Here is a 25,782-nt window from a genome sequence, read left to right on the forward strand (position 1 = left end):
CTTTGTTTCTCCTCCTCCACTCCGCTCCTCCTCCTCATCATCATCATCCACCTCCTCCCTCTTACTTTTCCTCTCCCTTCTTTCCTGGGTGGTGAGTTTTAATTTCATGCCCCCTGCTCTGGCAGTTGGTCCTTTAGTGAGTGCCAGGTTGACTTTGTGGCACACAAACCCCTCTCTACACACACACACACAGCCACAAGTATGCATGCCCATAGTCCCGGGTTATGTATCTGCATCCATGCAGAACTTATGGCAATGAAGTTGCTAGCATGATCGTACAAAGACCTGTGCTGCCAGGCACGATTACACAAGCAGGCACAGTGGCCCGTTAATTCAACTTCAGCAAATGGACTTGATTTAGTGTTCACACATATGGAACACAAAGCCACTGTATTCCCATTATCTATCAAAACTGTCATTGTTTTAGTAATTTATCTGAAGGTACTGGCCTCATCTGGCTAGCAGCAGTATACTAACTGTGCTGGCATGCATTTATTACTCCAGCAGACGATCCTCAGCCGTGGGGAGTAAATCAGTCTTTATGCTAATTCTTATGATATTATGATAGATGTGCCTTAACCTCCATTGTTTTGGACTCTTTTTTTTTTTTAACAATACGTTTTTGTACATTTTTGTGATGGTAATTAAAAAATGGATACAGCTGCACCTCTGCAAGGGTTCATTAATCCTGAAAGCATATTCTTGTTTCATCTCCTGAGCATTGCAGATCACATCTGCTGCTCTAGGTTGGTCACTCATTAATGAATACACCTCAAGGCCAAATGTGATTCTTCTAAAATATTTTAAGGACTGCCAGAGGGTAATACCACACAACAAATGAATCGAAGCGGCAGGTAGAATGGTAGTTTGGGAGAGTTTGTGTTGTACAGAGAAAGTTGAATTAGGTCTGGACAACATGGACTAAAAGTAAAATCTTAGATTTTTTTCTTTTCTTATTTAAAAACATATTAATTTATTAAAAAAAATATTAAACTGAATGCTTTTGCATGCAAAATGTGTTTAATTTGTTTATTTATATTAATAAATGATGGCAAAGAAAGTAAATGTTAAGACTTTTCCACTATAAATACGACTTCATTTTTTTGCAGAGATATGCAACACAACTGCATCCATCTCTTTCCATCTGGATCCTTTTCATTCAGTAAGGATCACCAAATCCAGTCCTTGAAGGGCGGTATTCTACAGGTATTGGATGCGTCCCTGCAGCAACACACCTGATTCAAATGAGTGGGTCATTAACAGACTTGTGCAAAACTTGACAACAAGTTGTTGGAGATTCATTTTATTTTAATCCGATGTTGCAGTAGTGAAACATTCAACACCTGCAGGACACCGGCCCTTGAGGACCGGAGTTGGTGATCCCTGTCATACGGGTTCCATCGCGGAAATTATTCCCCTGATGCTGGGTTGAGTTTTTGGGCTGAAGTTGTTTTCTACATCTCGAAGAGAGAAGCATTGGTCACTACAGTTATATGCAAAGCTAAATTTCAGGGGTGAGTGATGACTCAGTTCACTGTATATGTGTTAGTCCTTTCAGACAAACACTGTTCTGGTGCAGAGGGAAGGCTGAGCTCGCTGCTATCAGCGTTTGCGGTGCATATAAAAGAGGGAAAAAAAATCCAGATTTTCATAAAAATAAATCGTCATAAACAGAAAATTGACATTGAAACAACTTTTACTAATTAAATTGTAACACAGAAAAAAACCCATGAAACTATGATGAATATTTCTATAAATATCTTATTGGTCTTTGAAATATGAAAAAGTTGTCTTTGTCATTATGCTGTGGTTTGCTTCATTCACTCTCTTGCCCTCACTGTATATGGGCTGTCAGTGTGGGAGGATGAGGGTACTGAAAAGTAACACCCAGAGAAGTCATTAATGTCCTTTGTTGAGCAACTCTTCTCGGGGTGACTCCCACCCACCCACAGCAGCACAGCTGGGACCATCCTCATTGTTCTGTCTTCCTCTGCCAGTCTCCACCAGTGCTCCCCAAAACACAGCACACACACACTTCCCTTAAAGCTTAGTCACAGTTCCAGCTACCTTTTTGTCTCCTAGCAACCAGCACCTCTGCAGTTTCTGCCCTTCCACCTTTATCTTGGACTCAGAAGCCATCCAGACACAGGGATGGTACACAGACATTTACTAGATGTGGGTTTTTTGGCTGAGTGCTTCCTGTAGGAAATTTGATCTTAAATGTTTTTCAGCAGAAAGAATTTCTCTCTATAAAGTGAAGTTAATAGAGAACAGCAAGACACTGAATGCCTGGAGGCTTTGATCAGTGCTGATTGAAGTTTTATTCCCAGTTTTCTCCTTTTCAAATTGTCGTTGCCACACCAATAAAAAGTCTAAAAAATGTCACATAATAAATGGCATGCAAAAAGTTGGGGTCCTTGGTCAGAATGCAGCTAAATAACTATTCTGCTGAAAGTTGAACAGATTTCAATAAATTAAAGTTGCTTCTCAGTATTTTAAAGAAAGATTTATTTCTATTTAATTTAACTTTTTACAGTTTCAAAATAACAAAAATGTCAAAAGCTTAGGCACACAGTAATGTCAGCACTTGCTAACACCTCCCTTTCTGTAGCTAGCTGTTTATCCTTTTTTATCTTGTCTGGGCATTTTTACATCTACTCTACATGCAAAAGGATTTTAGTTCTGTGTGGCCCTGCTCCAGCTATTTTTAGGTTTAGTTACAGATATACAAATGAGTTTTCTATCTAGAATGTGTAGGTCATGACGAAACCCTCCACTTACCTCTACTGAAGTAGTTCTTTGTGGATTTTAAACATAGTTGTACTCATTGTGTCCAAAATGTGCTATTTTAACTTCACCAGTCAACAAGATACATTTACAAAATATATGATGCTTATTTGCAAACTCTAACACTAACTTACGTGGTGCAAATTAAATCTAGGGCTTTGATTTTATTTATTTATTTTTTTCCCCCTAGACAGTCTTGTTCTTTTAAAATTTTGACATGGTTGTTCAGACCTTAACTTGACTTTTGCCATCCCTGTTAACTTTAGAAACTAAAGAAATGGCTACATGACATAATTTTACAATCATTATTTAGAGTAGGAATGACAAACCCTGGTCTTTGATGGCCACTGTCCTGCAGAAACATGCTTCCCTACTGCAACACACCTGATTGATTAAGGGCTTACCTTTTGGTTAAAGTTACCTAAGAGCTCAAATCTCAAGAGTTGCCCACATACATGCATGACGGTTTTTTTTTTCACTCTAAATTTTACAACATTAAAATGATGCACTAATCTTGCTTAGAATGTTAAAAAGAGATTTCATCTTTAGTTTCAAATCTTTGGAAGATCAGTTTATGTTCACAGGAAGTGAACTTTACAGGATGCCCAAACATAGACAAGCGTCTAATCATGAAACTAGAAAGATTAAAACAAATCATAGTTATTAGTATTCCAAAGATAAAACAGCCACTCATGTAAAGTTATTAAACAGAAAAGAGCAGAGGTCAAATCAAAGAGACGCAAATCTGTTCTCGGATCATCTGAGGCCAACGCAAGGAGCCGTAAAATAACTAAAAAACATAATTGTTTAGAATTTATGTGTTTATTGGTTTGTGAGTGCACCTCTTCTGAAAACCTCATGTAATATTCATGAAAGATCCTCATGTTTTCAGAGACCCTGCAGTCATTTATTCATATTCATATATGCACACACCTGTCACAGGAAATGCTGCCTCCTCAAATCCATTCACACACCCACACAAACACCCAGCGCAAGCTGACCAGTGGTTTACCTTTACCTCTTTACTTATGTAATAGCCTGTCTGGAACAAGCAGAGCTGTCTGGTTCAGCAAATAGAGTCGCAAAGCCTGAATACTCTTGAGCAAACAGGATGAATAACAAATCAAGGACAAACTCTTTAATTCTAACCTGGATACTTTGGGTTTTCTTTTAATGCATCTACTGCACACGATCAGTATAGTTCCTATACTTTTGAGATGCAATCTGGAAAACACAACAGTGGTGTATTTGCACTGAGATTTTATGATTACATCAAGGAGTCATCTCACAGAATAACAAAGCAAGGCTGCTGCACTTAGAGAGAGGCTGCGTTGGAAGCTTGTCCTGCCTCTCCTTCTACTCACACAGGTTCTCCCTGAAGGAGATTGCTGATTTGGAAAAAGTTAGCAAAAGAAATTCTTCTTTTGAGAAACACAAACCACATCCAAAAGGAACCTTTTGACTCATCTCATCTGCCAATGTCAAGCTACACTGCCGTTCAAAAGTTTGGGGTCACTTCCCTATTGAATCCCATGGAAAAGTGACCCTAAACTTTTGAACGGTAGTGTACATTTAATTTTTTTTCTAGTGAATTAAATTGCATATTTCTTGACTGAAAGTAATGGATCAAGTTGTGAGTATGTACAATTGTCTATAACATCTTTTAGAAAAATTTCAATTAAATTCAGTCAAACATGCTACTGTTCTGTTCTATCACAAATTAAAAGAAAAGTTATGAGAATTTCTTTTTAGAAACAAGATTGTTGCAGTGTTGTGTTCCCTGATAAAGTATGAGATATCCACACTGCTGCATACCAGATGAAATTGTGGTAATTAATAAATCTAAATCTTTCCACCTTTTGTATTTGTGCTAGCTTGTTTGTTTTTAGCTATTGTGTTTTTGTTTGTTTTGTTTTTTTTGTTGGAAATCCCACAGGTAGATGACCATAAGATGTCTCTTATTATAGATTGTGTTATCTTTCTGCTTCAAGCTGTGATGTCTGCGTAGGTGTTAAAGTCTCATATATATATGTGTGTGTTCATGCCTTGGAGGGAGTGTTTGCAAGCATGTGAGTGTGTTCTGTTAAAGATAAGGTGATTAATGCTTAAAGAAAATTGTTGACTTAATGTCAGCCTGCACAATACACTTGTCTCGTACATCATGGTGAGCAAGAAGCAGCAGGTAATCAGAAGATTGCAGTCTTGATTTCTCCATCTCATCTCTCCCAGTTAGGGAAATTTGACCTTATTGTTCAAATATCTGTGTGGTGCATATTCACTGCATATTTGAGTCCATGTATTCTGGCAAAATGCACATTTTCACATGTGTAGTAGAAACCAATTAAAAGTTTAGAAAGCATATTTCAGAAGATAACTTGAAAGGAAGTCAAAGTTTTTCTCACTAAAGCATTTATCTGAGTCCTTGGCTTTCTCTGGGTGTGTACATTTAGACTGCAAGCGATTTTTGAAGGGGAACAGACACAACATGAAGGTAGCTGCTCTGCTCACCTTCCTATGTCCTTCTCTCTCCTCCCCTAATGCTTTCCATGTGTTGTGGTGACTGTGAACACTTAAACTAATGTCTGGTTTCACTCTCGATTTCAGTCACTGGAGAATTGAACAGGCTGCGTACAAGTTCCACAGGCGAAAGCATTGGAAACCAGAAGATGATCTATGCAGGGGTTCATTTTGGTTGCCATTCATCAAATCTTGTCTTTGCATTTTTGCATTGAGTCCGTTAAGTGTCTTCAAGTGTTCGTTTTCTGCATTGATTGAAATAGCTTCTGAATGTGTCTGTGTGGCGGTCGTCTGATCTGCTATCAGCTGCCTGTGGTGTAGGTGTGGTGGATCTGTCATCACAGTGGCTCAATAACACTGACCTCAGACCAGCGTTTCCAGGAAAAGCTGTCATCCGATCTTCAGGATCGGTTTTCCACTTTCTAGGTAGCTGGCCGTTCACAAAGAGGCATCTTTAAGCAGTTTAGTAAGACCACACAGTGTATGCGCATATGTAAGCGCTCGTGTGAGCGAGGCTGGCCAACCAGATTTACATTGTTGTCTTTTTAAATGGCTGCCTCCTTCCCTTTTACTCTGGCCCTCAATCTGTGTAAAACATTACCCCAATCTAACCAAATGATTTCCAGGCTAGTATCAAAGATTTTTTCTGGGATGGAGAAAGTCTGCTGGCTAAAGGAGGGATAGGTAATGACAGTGATAATGGACCTGTTGAGAGGTATGTTCTTTCTTTTCTTCTCATACTTTTCTACTATTGTCTAGAAGGTAGACAGCATGATGGATGGACAGGGCTTGGCTGCTTCCACGCGCAAAGCAGGGTTATCATACACTCTGACATCTGTTGATAGTGCCTCTAAGCGTTTGTCATGATCGATGCAGCTCAGCCAGGCTCCATCACTCAGCTTGACTGCCGATGAAAGGCCCGGACACACTCAGAAACACAAGTAGACATAATGGTAGGAGGAAATTAGGGTGTATCGGGAGCTTGGAGAAAGTATAGATTTGCTTCACGGGTGGCGGCAGAGCACGCAGCCAAATGTATGTGCTCATGTGGGACTTTAAGCCTTTCAAAGATACACAGACATCATGAATCATTTACAATGAAAGAAGAGATGCGGGCAGCAGTTAAACTAGCTCTGTCTTGATTCTCAGCCTGTGACTGTGTGTGCATGTCTGTCAGTCCTCATGTGGACTCGATAAGTTCCACTGACATTGTGTTTTCTCTTTGTGGTTGTTGAGTGTTCCAGTCTGGGACTGCTGTGTGTTTCTCATTGGTTTGGGACTGTTGATGATTAGAGTGGAGTCCATCCATGAAATCTCCTTTAGGTCCCATCAAAAAACAGGCAGTTTGTGGGAGCACATGTGTGTATTATGTGAGTAAGAGAAATGAGGAGACAGAGGGTGATATTTTGGCCATATTTTTCAGCAATGACATAAATCACAAACCCTTTTGAGAGGTGTCCACAAGGCCTCCCATTTCCTCCAGCTTGTGTAGAAGTGTAAGACAGAGGGATGGAAAGGTGAGCAATCTGCTGTAACAGTGTGTGAGGTCTGCTGGAGATAACACTGCTTGATGACTTATTCCCTGACGTCTATAAAAAGAAATACAGAAAGTAATATCTGATGTGGTGGCATGTAGCTCTACTCAATCATTAGCTGTCTGTAGTTTTGACAAACTGGTGTTGACATCAGTTTTCAAAAGGAAGTAAAAACAACAGAGCCTTGAATTATGCTGTATTGGTACAGTGTTTGTTTTTCTTTCGAACACTTTGCAGAATCTATTTTTAGTCCAAGATAAGAGAGAGATCTGAAAAAAGAATATTTTTCTCCTGGGTTGTGTGTGTGTGTGTGTGTGTGTGTGTTTGTGTGTTCCTAAAACACATTTTTGATTCTCTTCATAAAGGTGCCAGTTTTTTATTCTCCATGCATCATCTCTCTCTTCCCCAAGTCATCTCTACCTCAAACACCTGTCACTCTCTGTGTCCTTGCATGATAATCTGCATGATGACGTACTTTAGACTTTAAGACTGTTTTGACCTCCTGATAATCAGGGTGATAGCGGTGGTGTCTGGCTCTCTTGTAGAGATCCCACTGATGCCATATGGAGGTGCAAAACATTCAGAATAGACAGGAGAGAGCAGGTGAAGGGAGGCACAGCGAGGAGGCACTTTCATCATTTATTTTAGTGAGAAAGTGAGATAAGTGCAGGTGTGGAGAGAGACAGATTGGAAAAGGGGGTAAGGGGGGTTGAGAGGGAAGGTGTGGATACTCTTGGCTGCACACCGAGACACTCATTCACTCTCTGTGGGCCACACAAATACACACTAACACACAAGCCTGTGTTTTGGCAAGTGCCCAAAGGCCCCGTGGCATCGATCTACGCTCCTTCTCACCTCATTCTCTTTCTGTTATCGCCCACTCTTTACACATTCCCTTTTTTTTTTATCTGCCTGTCTAACTGTGGCTTTGTTGTCTTTTAACTCAACTGAAGACATGTCTGCACATAAATGAAGCATGTCAGCATAACCCATTTTTAATTGTCTTTATTTTGCTTTTTTTTGTTTCATGGGGTTTTGTTTTTTTTGACAGTTTTCTGTGAGGATTTGGGAACATCCTGATTCTACCTCTCTAACCTTTTGTTTTTATTATCTCTTCATTGCTTTTTCTTTTCCTTTGCTGCACTCAGACAAGTAAAAATCAAGTTTAACTGTTAGTGCAGAACATTTACAGTACTGGGATCTGTTGGTATAAAACCAATTAAAAATTATAATTTATAATTTTTGTTTATTTGAGTGCATTGCGAATTCATTCTTAGTGGTATCTTAAGTTGCTTACTGGATTGTTTCTAGGTCCAGCAACGTCTTTCTAAATGCCCTCAGTTTGTAAACTTAGCCGTTTATGTTTGTTTCTACTTCTGAGTTTTTAACCGTGCAGGGAGGAAGAAGGTAGTTAGCATTTAGTGGCAGCACACTGCCATTCTTTTAACAGCTCTCACACACCTCATTAACCCTCTTAATGAGTAAGTAATCAGGCACATTCCACTTCTTTCTTTCTTTCTTTCTTTCTTTCTTTCTTTCTTTCTGTTTTTTTCTCCCTCTTTAAATGAAAGAATAAAATTAACAGCATTTGGCTAGAATAAACACTTATCAAGAATCAAGTCAAGAAATCAGGAAAACTATTTTAGACACTCGTTGAAATAAATGTAGCAGGTCTTTAGGAATTAGCAGCTTACCAGTATGAAACCTGATCAGCTACAAATAGTTTAGTTTAATTGAGAAAAGTTCTTCTTAACTTTAAATATTTTCTTAGCTTGACTGTATTAAGATCTTTGAACATGTAGAAGCACAGGTTTGAAACAGATGACAAAACAGTGATGAAATAAGGGGGGAATGCTGTCTAAGCAGCAGAAAAGGCTGTAACTGACTCTTAAAGGTTTTTTTTATGCAGCACCATACCTGTCTTGTCTTTTGGGTCCTTTTCCTTGCTTTTGAAATCAGAGCTGTCCTTGAGCTCATGCAAAAACCTTTAGAACATGGAGGAAAAAGGCCTTAAGAAACAGTAGCTATGAAAGGCCAGTGAAGGAAAATGCACGTCAAAGTGAAAACTTTTACATACCGAAATATATAGAGATGCAGATTTTATTTCCCACTTAGTGATATCTTTAAAATGTAAGACACCAGAACATCAGATCACCCCAGTTGATTCAGGATCACATATAACCACTGCTGTCAGCCAAGAGGAGGTTATGAAATCTCAAACATTGGAAAGAGTCAATTGTTTGTCTTCAAATGTAGACATGTGCAAATGTCTTTCTATATTACTCATCTTCAGATCTTAGGTTGATGCAGCTTTAGGTCTTAGGTTCACTAAAAAGGGCTGTCTTTCCCTCAGGTAGCTGAACCGCTGCAGCTTCCAGAAAAACTAGTCCCTGACAAGGCACTAAATGATATGCTGATCCCTTTACTCTGCTTTTTTGAGTGGTGCGATTATCCTCACGCAGCCACAGAAGGCAATTGTGGGATATTTGTTTGGATTATTACTGCATGTAGTCAGATACAGATCAGAGGTTAATGATGGGAATCAGACCGGAACCAGACATTACCTTCAATGTGCAGCTAATTTCCAACCAGGCGCCTTGAGATATGTCTGATAACATTTCAAATTATTCCAGACATAGACTGTGTTGAGATTCTTGTAAACAGAAGCTAAGTTTATTATCAGAACATTTTATTAAATAATACTATTGTTTTAAGTCTTGTGTAAGTAAAGTCTGAAAAAAAGCCCGACTGGAGCATGCAGGATCTGTAGCTCATAAAAGCAGGACACACCTGAAAACATGTGTTACCTCATCATTAGGGCAACAATGGGAATGAACTGTGAGCAAAGAGCCAGGCTATATTAATAAACTAACTGCTTACTTGCAGGGTATGTGGTGCATTAAGGGAAATCCATACCAGGTCTAAGCTGTTTGAAGACTGACGTAGTCACACTCAATCTTGCTCACTCAGGCAGTGGTTCACACACCTGGAATGAAAACACCTGGCAAGCATGCTGTGTGCAGGAAACAAGGAGAGAATAAGTTGCAGGTCTGACACCATTATATTTTGAGATTAATGGAGGCCTGGATTGGGAGTTTGGACAGCAGTGAGTGCTCCAAGGTACTGATGGTCTTTGAATCCCTTCACTTTGAACAGAGCTGTGCAAGTGGAATGACATCCAGAGGTGATGACCCCTACTCCTGCTTCTGTTGCTTAGCTTTACTCCTGCAGTACTTCACAATCTGATGACCCAGAGATTAGTCGAGACATGTTATGTGGTGACTCACATTTTGAGTGAGCATTATTTAGATTCTTAGAGGTAGGACAATTTTAGGAAGAAGCTTTTTACTTAGCACTGCTCTCCAGCTTGGTTCTTAACCATCTTTGGGTTGTTGCACAAGTGATGCACTGTTGTGGTTGCTGAAGGGCTGTAACATTAGATTTACTATCAGAACTAAGTTTTAGAGACCAGAATGACCAGTATGCCTATTTGTGGTGAGTATCCTCTTATACTCGTGTCTGTTTTTGAAGGGATCAGTGCCTCACTGCAAATCAGCTTCCTAACTAATCTGAACTGTCAAATATGAGAGCCAACACAGTTGGGGTTGAGTTTAGAAAATAGCAATGAGGGGTAACCACAGACTATGTAAAATACAGCATAATGGTCTCCCACAGAAATGTCCCTTTTGCCATTTTAAGAATGTGTAAATGCAGAAATGGTGCGTTGCTAAATTTAATTTAGCTCTGGCTCCCGTAGGAGTAGAAGCCGTCGATAAATTCTTGAAGGACACAGAATAGATTGCAGACTCCAAACCAAGACCACTGTGATTATTCTGTTAGATGTGACAGTGGCAAAGGGAGAGATAAGCTATAAGTAGCATCATTTAGGATTGTCATGGTTTTTTACTTTTTTTTTCTGGTAGAAATTTGTCCCAGAGCAGACCTGCATTTTTTTTTTTAATCTGACCTCCTACAACCTCAGTACCTAATTCAATCAAACAGCACCATAAATGGAAGTGTATAGATCACTCCAGCCAATCCTGTTAGAGCGTGCTAACAGGATTATGAGGATTTTAGTGTGCGGATTTCACCCCAGAGCTTTCATTTTACTACTTACATACATAGCATTGTATTCGTACCATCTGAGCTTCCTGGCTTGCCTTGTATTCCAGCCTCTTATCCTTGTCTCTATTTCTCCCTCTTTTTCTTGCCTTGTTCCTGTCATAGCCTTTGGCACTCAAACAATGCTGCCCTACCACAGCAATATGTCAAAATGTCCTATTGTAACCTATGAGCAAACACATGTCAGAGTGCACAAAAAAGACATTCTCCTAGATGTCTGGATGGAGACTGAGATGTCATCTCTTTGGCATCCTAATGTGAGTGTTTGTTGGAGGAGGTTGAGGAGTAGGTGAGATGACTAACATAATTAGGGATTAGAAAGAGTTCAGGACCAGGTAAACCAAACGCCTTCTTCTTACTTTCAGCTGTTTTCATAAGTGACACCAGTTTAGCCCGGATGCCAGACTGACTCAGCTTTCAACTCTGCACTCAGGCTGTTTTGCTAAACAAAGGAGCTGGAGGGAAAACTGTTCTGACTCAGATGCTTAGCAGTTAGGAGACATGAGGGTGGTGTAATGTTTGTGATATGATCCTGACAATTATGACACACTAACAGAATAGATAACTTATATAATTGCCTAAATTGCCTGCTAACTTTGTTGCCACATATCTCACTATAAATAGATGTAATGCAGATCTGTAGAGGAAATAAAAGTCAGACAATAAAATCAGAATACATCACTGGATGGAATAATTATGTTCTATCTAAACACAAATCGGTGATGTATGTTTCATTTCCAAATTTGGACATTACTGTTCTGCATGTTCACTTAAACAGCCATGTAAATTAAACAGTTTGTGGTATAATAACTCTGATTTTATATGAACAAGCTAATGTGTGTCTGTCATTAAACAGAGTAGGGCTGTAAACATGAAGTAAGGCCCCACAACTTTCACTGGACTGTTCACCTACAGCTTGATCTCCCCATTTTTATCCCATTAAATCAAATAAATTCCACATCTAATTGTGGTGTATTTATAGTGCTCTTTTAATTTGTGCTGTGCTGTAAATACACACCCACCCATTCATTACGTGGGTTGCACAACTCAGCTTCTGTGATGTGTTTTGCTTCTTTCTTTTCATCCCGCTGAAACAATGTCTGGCTCAGTATTTCAAGTAAAGCTGGGACACTGCTGTGGATACTTGATGTGTGCTGTAATGTGCATGAACATTAAATAAGTAGCAGTTATCAAAGTCATGTTAATAATGGTTGTTTGGTGTAGTTCTTTAGAGTCTAGTGTTGTGCTTTAGCCTCTGTGGTGAACATAAGTGCTCTGTTTACATGTGTGCAAAATGGGAGAACCTCCATGCTTGTGTTTCAGGGCAGGAGCCTTTCTGGCATCCCCCTTTCCCCCCTCTGTGTGTGTGGGTAAGGAAGAGGGGCAAAGCTTTTATGTATTTGGTTTGCTCACCATTTAAACAACAGACAAAAGACTCTGCTAATTAAAACTCTAGCTTCTTATGTTTTGCTCACTCCATTTCTCTCCCCTATGTTGTCTTGCTTTATTACGTTCCACACGCATTCACTTTTCAGATATTTAATTTGTACGCATTGTTGAACACTGGACACACACACACAGCCTAATATGAAAAGTTCACGGTCTCTGTGGCACTTCCTCCTAATGAATCCAATCTACCGTATCACAGAGGACCCTTCATTGGTCACTGCCCCGCTGTCCTGTTCTGTGTGCAGGCAGTAAGCCTCACACCACAGCACAGTCAAAGCGCAGCAAACAAATTATAGCATGAGAGAGCAGTGAATAATGCAGCCACCATTAAATAATAGCCTCATTGTGAGTAGTTCTCCATGCAAAGACCACACCTCAGGGTGCTGGCACACACCGAAGAAGAAAACAAAACTGTACTTAGTCTTCTGTTCTGCATTGATGAGTGAGGTAAAAGAGGGTGTGACACTTAACAGAGTGAAAATTAGGCAGGTTGAAAAGCCTGCTTAAAAACGCTGGGAATTGTTGTAACATGTTAATATTGGTTCCAAAGAAGTAAATATTTTTCTCACACACTCTGTTGAACCACACAAACCACACCAAATTGTCTTTATAATTAAGTTGTGTGTAACATTTGCCTTTTACTGTCTTTGCAGAGATTTGAGTGAAAACTTTATCCAATCCATCCCCAGAAAGGCATTCAGAGGAGCAACAGATATTAAAAACCTGTGAGTATCTCCTTCTGTCCAGTAGGGATGGATGCATATCGCAAATTAGCAGTCAGTAAAGTCCACTTTTGCTCCTACCGGGGTTATGTGAACTGAGATGACTAAACCTCTATTGATTTACAATAGCCAATCAATGTATTTTTTTCTGTATCAGTGTTTACAACTACTCCTCAGGGAGACAGAAAGTTTATGTATGTGTTTTGTGTGTGCTCTGCAGCCAGCTGGATAAAAACCACATCAGCTGCATCGAGGATGGAGCATTTAGAGCTCTGAGAGGCCTGGAAGTACTGTAAGTATTAGAACTGATGCAATTTGTCCATTCCAATGCTATCTTATTCCATTAAGCACTTAAATTAAGACGTTGTAAAGAACCGTATCTAATACACATGGCTCAAGCCTTGCATATTATACCAGAATACCCCCTGTGGGCCTCATGAAGGGGGCCTGCATCATGGAAACCAAGCTCCATTAAGTCACAGTTGACAGCAGGGTTCCACTCCATCACATTAACACCCCCACTACTAATCCACCCACTACTCCACCTCCATCTACACACCATCCAGGCCTGACAAGAGGCTCCTCCTATTATCTTGTTTAAAAATCTCATTCAAGTCAGCATTCCATCTTGGTGACCATGCCACACAGCTTTGGAACTTCCAATTTATCATCGAATGTAAAAAATCATAATCACTAACCTGAAACAATGGATCATCAGTGCAAGCTGAAGGACAAGGCCCTTTAGTCTAACTACTTTGGTGTTAAAAGACCACAGAATGGCATTTAAGAGGTGGTGGAACAATTTATACATACATATGAGAGAGACAGTTGCTTTTACGACATGGGTTAGTTAATATGGTGATGAAGTTTTGATAATGATGTGGGAGGGCATAGAGGGTTGTTTGGATGGAGTCGATATGTGTAGGTTTTATGGGGGAGGAAAACAGCTTGTCTTGAAATGGGGAGCAGGTTGAAAAATGGTGATGGGGTTATTAGGCTGATTGAAATGACCTGAGTCTACTGCTGCAGCTGATGCTCCAGGTTTGATGGAAGTACGTGCGTGATTTATATTTCTAGTGCAAGTAGCTGCACTTGCAATCAGGCTTGTGTGCTTGCATATGTATCTGCGTATTTGCATGCATGACTCTATGTGTAGGAGGTGTGAGGGCTTCCCATCTGTGTGAAATGAGGTGGTATATTCCCAGTGGGCCACAAAGTGAAACAAAACAGAAAAGAGAAAGGATTGACTTAAAGAGCTGGAGTGGAGAAAGATGAGCTGCACTCAGTCTGAAAATGTGATTGTTTTGCTCTTTTCTTTTTACAGAACACTGAACAACAACAACATCAGCGCTATCCCAGTCTCCAGCTTTAACCACATGCCCAAACTACGAACTTTGTAAGTAACAAATATCCCACCTCAATAATCTCGACCTCTGTGGAGGCATTCTTGAAAATAAAGCCTTATTACACACATGCAGACAAAGCAGAGAGAAAGGCAGAACAGGAGTTGACAGGTTCTGTCATTCCTGACAATCCTGGGTGGCAGCCATATCCACAAAAGATAGAAGCATCTTTAGCAATGCCACAAGCCATGTAAAGGCAACAGCTGGCCTGGATAGACACAAATATCCCCAGATTTAGTTGTGATTGCTAAATCTGAAATTATGCACAAATTAAAACAATTATTCCACTGAAACTCTAATTTGTGACTCCACTGCTCTTGTGGTCACATTTTGGGCTTTTTCAGTCCCTGTGGGGTTGTATTATAATGCTTCTCTGTTTGTGAGTACACTATGTGTGTGCACATGGTTTGCAAGTTAGCATACATGTGCCAGAGGTCCACCACACAACGAAGAGAGTTATTATGGACCTTCACAGCATTATAAGAATGTAGTGTTTGGAGTTACTGAATTTAGAAATGTTCTCTTTTTTAGAATGTGCCATTTACAATTGTCTGTGCAGCATATCATTTAGTGTGTTTTGCCTCAAGGATTTGACATGATGACTTGCAGGAAAGAGCAGGCTCTTAATGCTATTTTCATCTTCTGATGGTTGTGTTTTAAAAAAAAAAAAAAAAAAAGATAAAGCTCAGTCAGTGGATTGGTATTTAATTTTGCTCTCATTTACCAGCCGCCTCCACTCCAACAACCTGAACTGTGACTGTCATCTGGCCTGGTTGGCCCAGTGGCTCAGACAGAGGCCTACCATTGGTTTATTTACCCAGTGTATTGCCCCGCCTGAGCTCAGAGGACTGAATGTGGCAGAAGTCCAGAAACATGAATTCAGCTGCTCAGGTAGGACATACGTACACTTTTGTTAGAGCTTTAAACGTTTTTGGCATTAAATTTAATATTTTATATTGTTCATTTAATCATTTGAAACTTAAATTAAGTTTTAGAGCATCTCACAATGGGACAAGGGTACTCTAAACAGATCATAACAAAATCTCATTGCTACGTGGTACATATTCTCAACCCGCCTCAGCTCCCAGTGTGTTTTTGTGTCAGTGTGTATTCACCTGGCAGCCACCTGACAACTCGTGTGCCCCTGGGCAGCCTCTTGGCTGGTATATCCCACTGAGCTGGCACTGGTGAAAGGAAAATGCCCACACAGCTGGAGCCCAGACTTCCCCCACTGTCAGTAGAAGCCATCTTCTCTTCTGTCATTATTTATGGCCTTCTACATGGATTATTGTGATAATCCTTTTGTGATTTTTCTGGCTTTGAAGACACCCTTTCTCTCTCGCAATGTGTGTGTATGAGAGAGGGAGCATATGCATGTGGGAGTGTCATGGCGTGCCTTGGGTTTATCATATCCGGACAATGGAAAAACAGCATGAGAACCTCCACTCCCCACAAGGCTATCTCACTCGCAACACCAGCTGCGAGGGGTGTTTGTGTCTACATTTGTGTGTTTGTGGCTGTGCGTACTTCTCTGTGCGTCTCTCTTCATGGGTTGTGATTTTTACGCAGCCATACGGCGTGACAGCACAGATCATTAACTATTCATCGCCCAGGGAAAGACACTCAAAGCGTGGGAGTGTAACGATTCCAGATATGAAAGTTGCAGCAGAGACATTTTGGATTGTAGCAGGATACAGATGCAGAAAGTTAAAGCTTTACACGATAGACGGATGCAGTTAATATATATATATATATATATATATATATATATATATATATATATATATATATGCAGACTGCATCACATAGGATTTGTTGATTCTACAGATACTACACCATCATGTATTCATGCATGAAATATTTGCTTGACATATACATACCTATACATAACCCATATACGCACAGCCACAAACACACACTTCCAGTTTGTTCTTGAGAGGATGAGTGACCAGAAGTTGAACTCCCAGCGAAGGTCTCATTAGAGGCTGACTCACTGGCACACACTGTATTTTTGACAATCAGCATTACAGCATGAGGTTGTGCATGTACTGAGTTTGAGCTGTGACCAGGCTAGGCCACCTGTGGGGGATTTGGGGCAGGGTGGCGCCCTGTTGGAAACGAGGAAGACAAGGGAGAAGAGAAACATTTTGCTGATGTGCGAGGCGAGAGAATGAAACGGCATGCACTATTATTTACTGATGCAAAATATGATGAAATCCTGCCTCACTCTCTGCAATAGGACTCAGTCGCCATCCTTCCCAATGTTCAGCTGGAAAGCATCGTCAACCTTTTTGCCTCTAATAAGCAGAGTCACACAACAATTGGTTTGCTCAAAGTATTTTCTAGGCAGTTATTTACCATTATTGTAATTGATAAATGACATTTAAGTTAATCACTGCAAAGCCTAAATCCCTTCTAAAAAATGCAATGAATTAGTACTAGTAAATGTAGTAAATCCAGGTGAAAATTAGATTTCCAAAATACATCTGCCGTGCAAACATCTGTACTTTTTAATTACTAAAATTAAGTCTGGTGCATGAGTAGCAGCTCATTAACTTTATGGGACCAGATGCAGCTTCTGAGCTATTTTAAGCACAAATTAATCTTGTTTTTTTATGATTTAAAATCTGGATGTTATGCTGTTTTGTTTTTTTGTTTTTTTTGTTTTGTTTTTCATTTTGAGAAGCAATTTGTGAGAAAATATGGGCCTTAATCTTATGTTACTCCAAAAGCATTTTCATTCTCATTATTCAAAATTATGACTGTAGTTTAGAGTTTCTTTGCAGTGTCTCAATGGCTGCTGCTGAGATCCTATCAAACCAAGCATTTAAGCATAGAAAGTCTTTGCTCCTGTTTTGTTACCAGCAAATGTAACCAAAAATAAAAATCTGCTTGTGCAATGCAGGTTTATATGAGAGAAAATGAGTGATTATTCTACTGAACTACTGCTCCCAGGGAACCATAAATGCTTTTAAAATATTATGTTTGAAATGGGGAAGAAATGACTCTGAAAAAAAGTGTTGGTTGTGGTAGATGGGTAGAAGCCAGTGATAATATTTTGAATTGATGAGAGACATGAGATGGAGTGAGGTTAAATAAATGGGCTTGTGAGCAAATGGACAAAAGGTAATGAGTTGCAGTGATAGAGAGGCTGAAAATGAGGGCGCTAAACGGAGTGAGAAAGACCACATGGAGGAGGGGAACCTGACAGAGGAGTGAAGGCAAGGAAAATGAGACGGGAATCAAGTGGTGGAGATAACTGATGGGAAAGAGATAACAGGGAAAACAGCAGTGGGAGAAAGAGGGGAGGAGCTAACATCAAACAGCCTCACCTCAAGAATACCTGTCAGAGAGCTGTCATTTTTAGGACCGCTCTAGCTGCGCTCAGCACTCTCCCTGATCCCAGGCCTGTCATATATGCCATGTTAGATCAGAAGTGTGTTTTTCTTTGCCATAAACCTGATCCTAGATCTGTCAAACCTTTACTATCCCAGAACACAAGGCCCTCAGATCACGTTGGTTAATAGACAGTTATGTGTCAGTTATGATCCACAATCAAGATGCTCTCTGGCTCTCTGGCTCTGGGATCTATCAGAACATTTAAATAACTTATTAGGAATCACTACATGTATGAAGTTCAGCCTTAAATGTAACTTTTAAGCTAAACAGACAATAATTTTATGGTAGATCTTAATAGTTTTCTCTGTTTTGGTTGTGGATTTTTGAGCCATGTGTCTTCTTCTCCCTGAATCTAAACTCCCCCTCTTTTGCTTTTGCCAACATTTTCCACACAAGCTGAGCGCTAGATAGGAAGGTAATTAAATATTCATGGTTTGAAACTTGGATTAGTAATGCTGTGTAAATGAGGCCATTTAAAAGTCTGTTTTATTCATTTTATCTGGGTTAGACTTGCATGCAGACACACATCTAGCGCGCACACACCACAAAAAGCTGTACAGGCAGTGCAGGCACCCACTCTTCACCACACCGCTGACAGTGCCATAACTATTTGAACAGGTATCTAGAGACAGCAAGATGAGTTGTGTGCTATGTATGCAAATGAAAAAGTTGAAGTCTTTTAGAACAAATGGAAGTGAAGAAGTGGGGGTTGTAAAGCTGAATGTGCAGAATGGCATCAATTCCACCCGGAGAACGCAGACTCAGGAGAAAAATTTGTGGGGAGATCAATGGATTTTATTGGGAGGCTTTCAAATGCCACTCCAGCTTTATTATTCAAACCTTTCTTCTCCTCTCCATGCACTGTGGCACTCCTTTGATAGATAACCTAGTTTCTTTTCCATTGATTTTTAAGGATATCACGGCATAAGTCAAGAGCAGGATGTTTCATTTGTTTTTTCTCAATGTCTAAACAACCCTCTGTTTGCAATTCAACTTTAACAGCACAAAACTGTTGAAGATGTTAGAAAAAAAGAAGAGAAATTTAGCACAGCAAATAAACAGGAAATGCTCCATCCCACTGCAAAATCCTGCAACAATTAATCTCATCCACTTCTAAAGCACAAAACAACTGATACTATTTTTTAACCAATTTTGTGAAATCAGAATATTCTGCTCCATCATCCAAAGTGGCTGAACAAGAACAGGAGACTTTCATAAAGTGAAACCAAATAAAGCTGTGAAAGAGGATCGGAAATGTTACTAAAAACAACAATTTAAAGCCTACAAGTTTATCGCCGATCTTGAAACCCACAGTTCAGGAGCTTATTATCATGTTTTCTAGCCATTAAACTGTTGAGATTATGTGGAACCAAGTAAAGATGTTCAACCTTTGTTTCAATATTTTTTAAGTAATGAGTAAGTCTTTGAAGATTGGTGCACATTATGAAAAAAATCACCAAACAACAACTATAGAGCTCAAATTTTACCTCTAGCAATCTGCACAATGAAAAAGTAAGGCTCCATGAGTAAAAACAACAGTTTTTCAGAGATGGTCAACACACAAAGAACACAAAGGCAAGAAAATGTTCTTTGGGAATGCAGAGCATCAGTTTTCTTTTTATAGGTTAAAAAATGAAGATTTTATGAATTCACTCTGCCAGCTCTAAAACAAGGTGAAAGATCTGTCATGCCGTCGGACCAATTTGTTGCCTTAGGTATTGGAAAAACTGAATGTATTAAAGAAATTATAAAATGAAGATTCACACAGGAGCAAAAAAGTATTACCATTTTCATTCTAGGATTGAGATGGAAGTCTCTCATACTTTTATTTATTTATTCATTTATTTATCAATAATCAATCAACAGGACACCAAGAGTCATCCAGCTTTCAGCCGTGCAGCACCGGTGGAGGTTCTTGTCCTGCCATGTGCACCTGCAGCAACAACATCGTGGACTGTAGAGGGAAAGGTCTGACCGCCATCCCGGCCAACCTACCTGACAGTATGGCGGAAATGTGAGCACAAGTCTTACTTTCACCATCACCCCAACTAAAAACTACTGATTCCCATTTTCACCAAGCTGAATTGAATTTATATTTTATATTCTATATATATAATATATATATATATATATATATATATATATATATATATATATATGCATTTGAATCAGTTATTGTTTTTCTCATTTAAATGAAAATGTAGTTTTCTGTCTGCATCCTTAAATAAATATTCTGCTGCTGCTTTTCCTTTAAATACAGCAAAGATAACCCTATAAACAGAGCTGTATTTTAATCATTGCAGATAATTCTTCGTGTATGTAACACTGAAGAACGTAGAGACTGAACAGACTTCAAGCAAATGCTCTTATCAGCTCAGATGGCCATGAACCATATGAGAGTGCTTTGTTAACAGCCCTCCCTCAGTTTATCAGCCGTCCAACATCTGTCAGGGCATTAACTGTTTACAGCCCACAAGCTTTGCTTTAAGTTCTGGGAATGCATGGGTAGACATTTCAAAGTAGTCATTTTACTCTCTACATCCAGGGTTTTTCTGCCACTGGCAGAGATTTGTCTGAAATGGTAACACTGTAACACTGATTTATGCATGTTGTGAGTGGCAGGGTAGACAGAGAGAGCAGGCGGTCGTATTGCATGTTCTTCTAAGGGGCATGTGTGCAGCTTGGAGGACACAGCAAGTTTCTAGGTCTCCTCCTCCCCATGGGGTCTGTTTATAAATACCCATCTAGCATGGAAGTCACCGATCCCATGTTCCCCAACAACCCTGACCCATTTCTACTGCAGTGGTGTGCTGAATTTCCTCATTCAAACCAAAGCGCAGTACTCTGTGTGTTCCAAAACACTGACCACCCACAAAATATTCAGATTTTTAAAACTGTATGAAAGTATTCACAAATCCTTAGAAGTAAATAATTCAGCCTCACACTTGGTGATGGTCTACAAACCATAAAACATGACAAACCAAGATGCAGTTTTTCAGTGTTTTATGATTTGTAGCCCTCTTCAGTTGCAGTGCTCTACAAGTGGGATGTCACATACATCGATTTGATCTATGAGCCCAATAACCAGCAAGCAGCACTAATGGGAAAACAGGGAGAAAACTGAAAGATAGCTCTACCATGCACACAGTTTATAGACGGTGGATTTTCTCTGCACAGCAGATGAGTAAAGACATTTTAAAACTTTCTCTGCCCTTCGCATTTAATTGGTGCTTAACTGTGTCCTGCTTATAAACTCCACTATGTTCTGATTCATCTTTTACAAGACCCGGGGGGGAGCACTCATATCATGTGAATTCCTCCTGGCCCGTCCATCAGAGCCTTTACCTTGGGTTAAATTCCCATGGTGCTCTTTCCTTCAAACCCTCTGTTTCTTTTCACTTTCTTTTTACCAGCCTGCCAAATCACTACAGGCGAGTTTGAGGAGCCGCATCAACAGTGAACATCAACAAGAATAAAATGGAATGCAATGGGATGTGAATGACGGGAGGGTTCTGCTCGCTCAGTAACTTGCCACAGCAGGTTTGATCTGTGGTTGAAGTTCATTATAAAATCAGTTTCTATTACAACATGGCAGAAGTGGGTATGAAGGCCAACCTAATGCCTTGTTAATGAAGCACTCAAAAGATCACAAACACACAAGGACGCACGCATGCTGCTCTCATTATGTACAAATCTGAGAATTACAACCTCTCTGTCCTGCTCTACCTCCGCTCTAATGATTGGCAGTGTTTTTTTTTATGGCTGTAAGGATGTGAGGTGGTTTCTATACTTTAGAGACCAGGTCCAGTTAGCCTAAACACTACCACAACAGATTATTATGCACTATAGTCTCTCTCTGCAATTACTGAGTAGCAGTACCCTCCCTTTAATCTGAACCACTACAGTCCGGCCATCATTTCTGAGTCCTGCACGCACTGGTTGAATACCCAAAGGCATAATGTGTTCCCCCTTAATGAAAACCATGCTCACATCCTAATGAATAGGATGGAGAACGTTCACTGGATTGACACAACAGACACAAATGTTCAGGCTGACAAATTGGACAAGAACTATTGATTGGATATCCACAAGCGACTCTGGGAGATTGTTTCTTCTTTTTTTTCCCCCCCTCCACTAAATGGACAAAGTAGCTCCTTTGTTGATTGCAGGGATTAAGTCGCTTGCGTTTATTGATCCACAAGAAGCAACAATGCGAAGAAAAAAAACACTGTCTGACAGCATTGAGCGTATGTGTGTGTTTGTGCCCTCATCTGCTCTGAGGATTTTGCTGTACTCCATGTTGACACACCCGGGGCACTACAGCACGTAGGCGCATACATACACAGCCAACACTGACACCGAAACATGGAAACGGCATGTTGAGTGCCAGACTGGTTTGGACCAGTTAGACAGACTGGTTGATGAGAGAGGGTGCTAAACCCACTTGGCCCAACACTCTGCCACACTGTGAGGGCAGAGGAACCACACGGCTGTCACTCCAGTGTAAATCCACACACACAAGGACAGGCAGACAAAAACAGACAGAGAGCATGTGCACCACAGGAATCTGTGGTCATGAATCGCTGCAATCCAAAGAATGTCAATTGCACTCCCATATCGTTCTATAAGTGAAGTCCGGTCGTTTGAAGGGGGAAGATTCTTGATTGAAAAATTTGGAAGCTCAAAACTGTTAAGTGGTTGTGGTACAGTCTAACAAAACATTTACCCCCCATGAATAGACATAAACAAAGCAATGCAAGACGCCTTAGAGGCATGTCATTAAATCTGAAATGCCTCCAACTAACTAATTAAATCTTGTGAAAATGCTTCTGTGCCAAGAAATTACAATAAATCTCATGGAAACCTTAAGGAGTTTTGCAGATTTCAGAATATTTCTCATTTTCCTGTGGTGGCAAATGGTGACTTAATGATATTTAGATGCTGAGGTCGCCACTGGCCCACCGCAGCTCAACACAGGCCTGTGCTTCCTGGTCTGCAGTCAGTTCCTCTGCAGGAAGGCAGAATGGTAGAACAAGCAGACAGGCCTGCAGCTGGCTTCCTCTGGGCCCTGCTAAGCCTCGGTAAGGACAGTTTTAAAAGCTGTGAAGTGACCTGCAGATAAACAGCCCTCTGCCAGCTACAGTGGGGATTTGTTCCTGGACTGAGCTGTGCCCTAAGCAGCAGCCAGAAACACACATACATGCCCACGCTAATGGGATTTTAGGGATGTCTGTTTCCGTGGGACCATCTGAGACTGATTAGAGCATGTTTCTGCTCAGTTCAGTTCAGTTTGTTTGTGTATTAATTTCATGCTTTGACTGTTGTTTTATGGTGAAACTTTAAGAGATTCCTTTCTTGTCAACTTTGCTTCAGCAGCTCTTAGGCTCACAGGAAAAAGTAAATCCAAAGAAGTAATATTTTACCGCACAGCAAAGCTTTCAGTCGACACTTTGCAGACACCCAGAGGTTAGAAGCGACTTTCACAAGAACAAGTGAGGTCATTATTAATTTCATGATCTCATATGAGAGCACAAATGCTGGAAACTGTAAATGTTAAACCAAAAAAGAAATATGACTTTTAGTTGAAAGCCTTAACACCCTCTCAGAAAGAGAAACGGGGTCTTTCCCCCTCCATTTCTTTTCCACAGCACTTCAGTATTCAGACTGTTTATTGGTTCTGAGGATGTTATGACTCCAACTTGCCTGGACCTATTACAACTACGAAATAGATCTCCACTAATATAATCAGGCTAATCATCACAGGTCAGAGGTGATTACTCAACTCTGTTGCCATGGAGAATGCTATTGTTTGGTTAACTAATGGTATCACCGCTTCTCTCTTCTCCTCTCCAGACGTCTGGAGCAGAATGGGATTAAGTCTGTTCCTCCCGGAGCCTTCTCTCCCTACAAGAAACTGCGTAGGATGTAAGTACAGCAGTGCCCTCACCTCAGGGCTAAATAATACACATGGGAACAAGAAGCTGAAGACTGGAAAAGAAGCGACAGTTGGCAGTCTTCTCATTCCATTTCCAAGGAGCATGCAGTATTTATTTTGTCTGTGCCTTAAAAACATATTCTTGTTCTCAGGCTTGGGGTGGCATGGAAAGCAAACACTCAGATCCTACATGTGCATAATAACAGCTCTCACTTTTCATCGCTGCACACTGGTATTCCCCTGGCTGTGTCCAGTCTGCATGTTGTTGGCTGGGAAGATGATGAGGATTTTGATGAAGGGACGGAGAGAGGGCTGGAATGAGGGCCAAAGGCTCCTCTTTCTCTGGGAATAAACGACGACGGGCTGGTGGTTGAGACTCAGTGGTTTTCCCCCCGTTTAGCCAGCTGTCCGGCCACTTCGCCAGCACACACACCAGTCAGCCAAACCTCCAACACCACCAGGCCCGACTTACATAGCAGCAGGGAGATGAAGGAAACGGAAGGTCAGGGAGTTTCTCCGCCTTTCTTGAAGGATTTGCCATTTATTCATCTTTCAGCTCCAGTTGGGATCAGGTGAATGAAGGACAGAAGCCAGCTGAAATTTCACTGTAACTGCAAGGAGGTGTGAAAAGAAATATTTTATGTTTCACTCTAAAACTTAACTATGCTGTATGAATAACAGTGAAGCCATGTTGGTATGTTTCAATAACAGACTAAGGCCAACTGTGATGTTGGCGTAATAAGTCACACATCCCTTTGTATTACAACTGTTATTGAAGGATTCCACCAGAGGGCATGCCAGAAAACCCAGACTGTACAGAACCAGATACACAACATGTAAACAATAAGTGACAGCAGGACGACTGTAAATAGTAGTTAAGCTTCTAAATCAATTATGATGGATATCTGGTCACATTTGTTCCCTTTAAGGCCTCTACCACTCACCTCCATACTGGATCTTATATATGACTTGAAATTCTGTAAATGTGCACCACCAACCTCTAAAGCAATAAAATAAAAAACAAATACATTCTCAGCTAATTGGAAAACCTTAAAATGTTTGTGTAACCGTTTAGAATGACATCTACAGATAGCAAGCATCCTCCTTCCTGCTGTTTATGTTGCTACAGTAGCCTGAACAGGGACAAAAGTTCACATGTTTTTTGCAACTTAAACCTGCCAGTTTTTTGTACAACAGAAAGGGAAGGGTGTGGGTGAGTGGCCAGCTGGTTTACGCAGGTAGATGTTGCTGCAACCTACTTCTGGACCTTTAAAGTAAATAAGTGTTTGCAACATCATTACCAAAAGGTGTCATTGTTTTGTTTTTTTTTACTGAACATTTTGCTAATCAATTTTTTTTTTTTTTTATAGAATACACAGGAAACCGATTCAGTCATGGTTGGCTAATCCATTATCATTGTATCTGCCAGAAATAAAATAAAATCAATTCTGAGGGATTTAGGTGAAAATTTGAACACCACAAACACCTGAGATGAGATTTATTTATCCATCTGTTCTTTAAAATTTGTGTAACCTACTACTTCTGTTAGTGCTGCTGTTTCTGCATTAAGCAACAACAATTTATGTCCACATGTCTGTGTTGACCCTCAGTGTCTGTATTGATTCAGCTGGCTTTGCACCCGTCCTGTGTCCAACAAACCTCAGTACACAGCATGGAGGCAGCATCTGTACATCATGATGGATATCCTCATTTCCTGGGTCAAGCTCAGTAGATGTTCATGTAGCATTTCATGTTCAGTGGTGGATTTTATACCTGAAAATTGTTACATATTAAACTATAACGCTATACACATCTATTTAAGTTCTTTCATGCAGGTGTTTGGGGATTTGTTTTGTGTGGATTGTACACTACCCAAGCCAACGCTGTATGCCATCTCTTTGCTGTAAAAGTCT

At 40.3% G+C, this 25,782-nt stretch overlaps 1 protein-coding gene across 2 annotated transcripts in view; it reads left to right on the forward strand.

Moving 5' to 3' along the window:
• The window catches only part of slit1a (slit homolog 1a (Drosophila)), an 83,037-nt gene that overhangs the window by 32,432 nt on the left and 24,823 nt on the right, over window positions 1-25,782 (forward strand). For both annotated transcript variants that reach the window (XM_042009649.1, XM_042009650.1), the window contains exons 5-10: window positions 13,064-13,135; window positions 13,353-13,424; window positions 14,457-14,528; window positions 15,263-15,426; window positions 19,801-19,948; window positions 23,788-23,859. In XM_042009649.1, the coding sequence (XP_041865583.1) occupies window positions 13,064-13,135; window positions 13,353-13,424; window positions 14,457-14,528; window positions 15,263-15,426; window positions 19,801-19,948; window positions 23,788-23,859 (600 nt within the window). The remainder of the gene's footprint in view (window positions 1-13,063; window positions 13,136-13,352; window positions 13,425-14,456; window positions 14,529-15,262; window positions 15,427-19,800; window positions 19,949-23,787; window positions 23,860-25,782) is intronic.

The sequence above is a fragment of the Melanotaenia boesemani genome, chromosome 16, assembly GCF_017639745.1.
Source record: "Melanotaenia boesemani isolate fMelBoe1 chromosome 16, fMelBoe1.pri, whole genome shotgun sequence".
Taxonomy (NCBI): Eukaryota; Metazoa; Chordata; class Actinopteri; order Atheriniformes; family Melanotaeniidae; genus Melanotaenia; species Melanotaenia boesemani.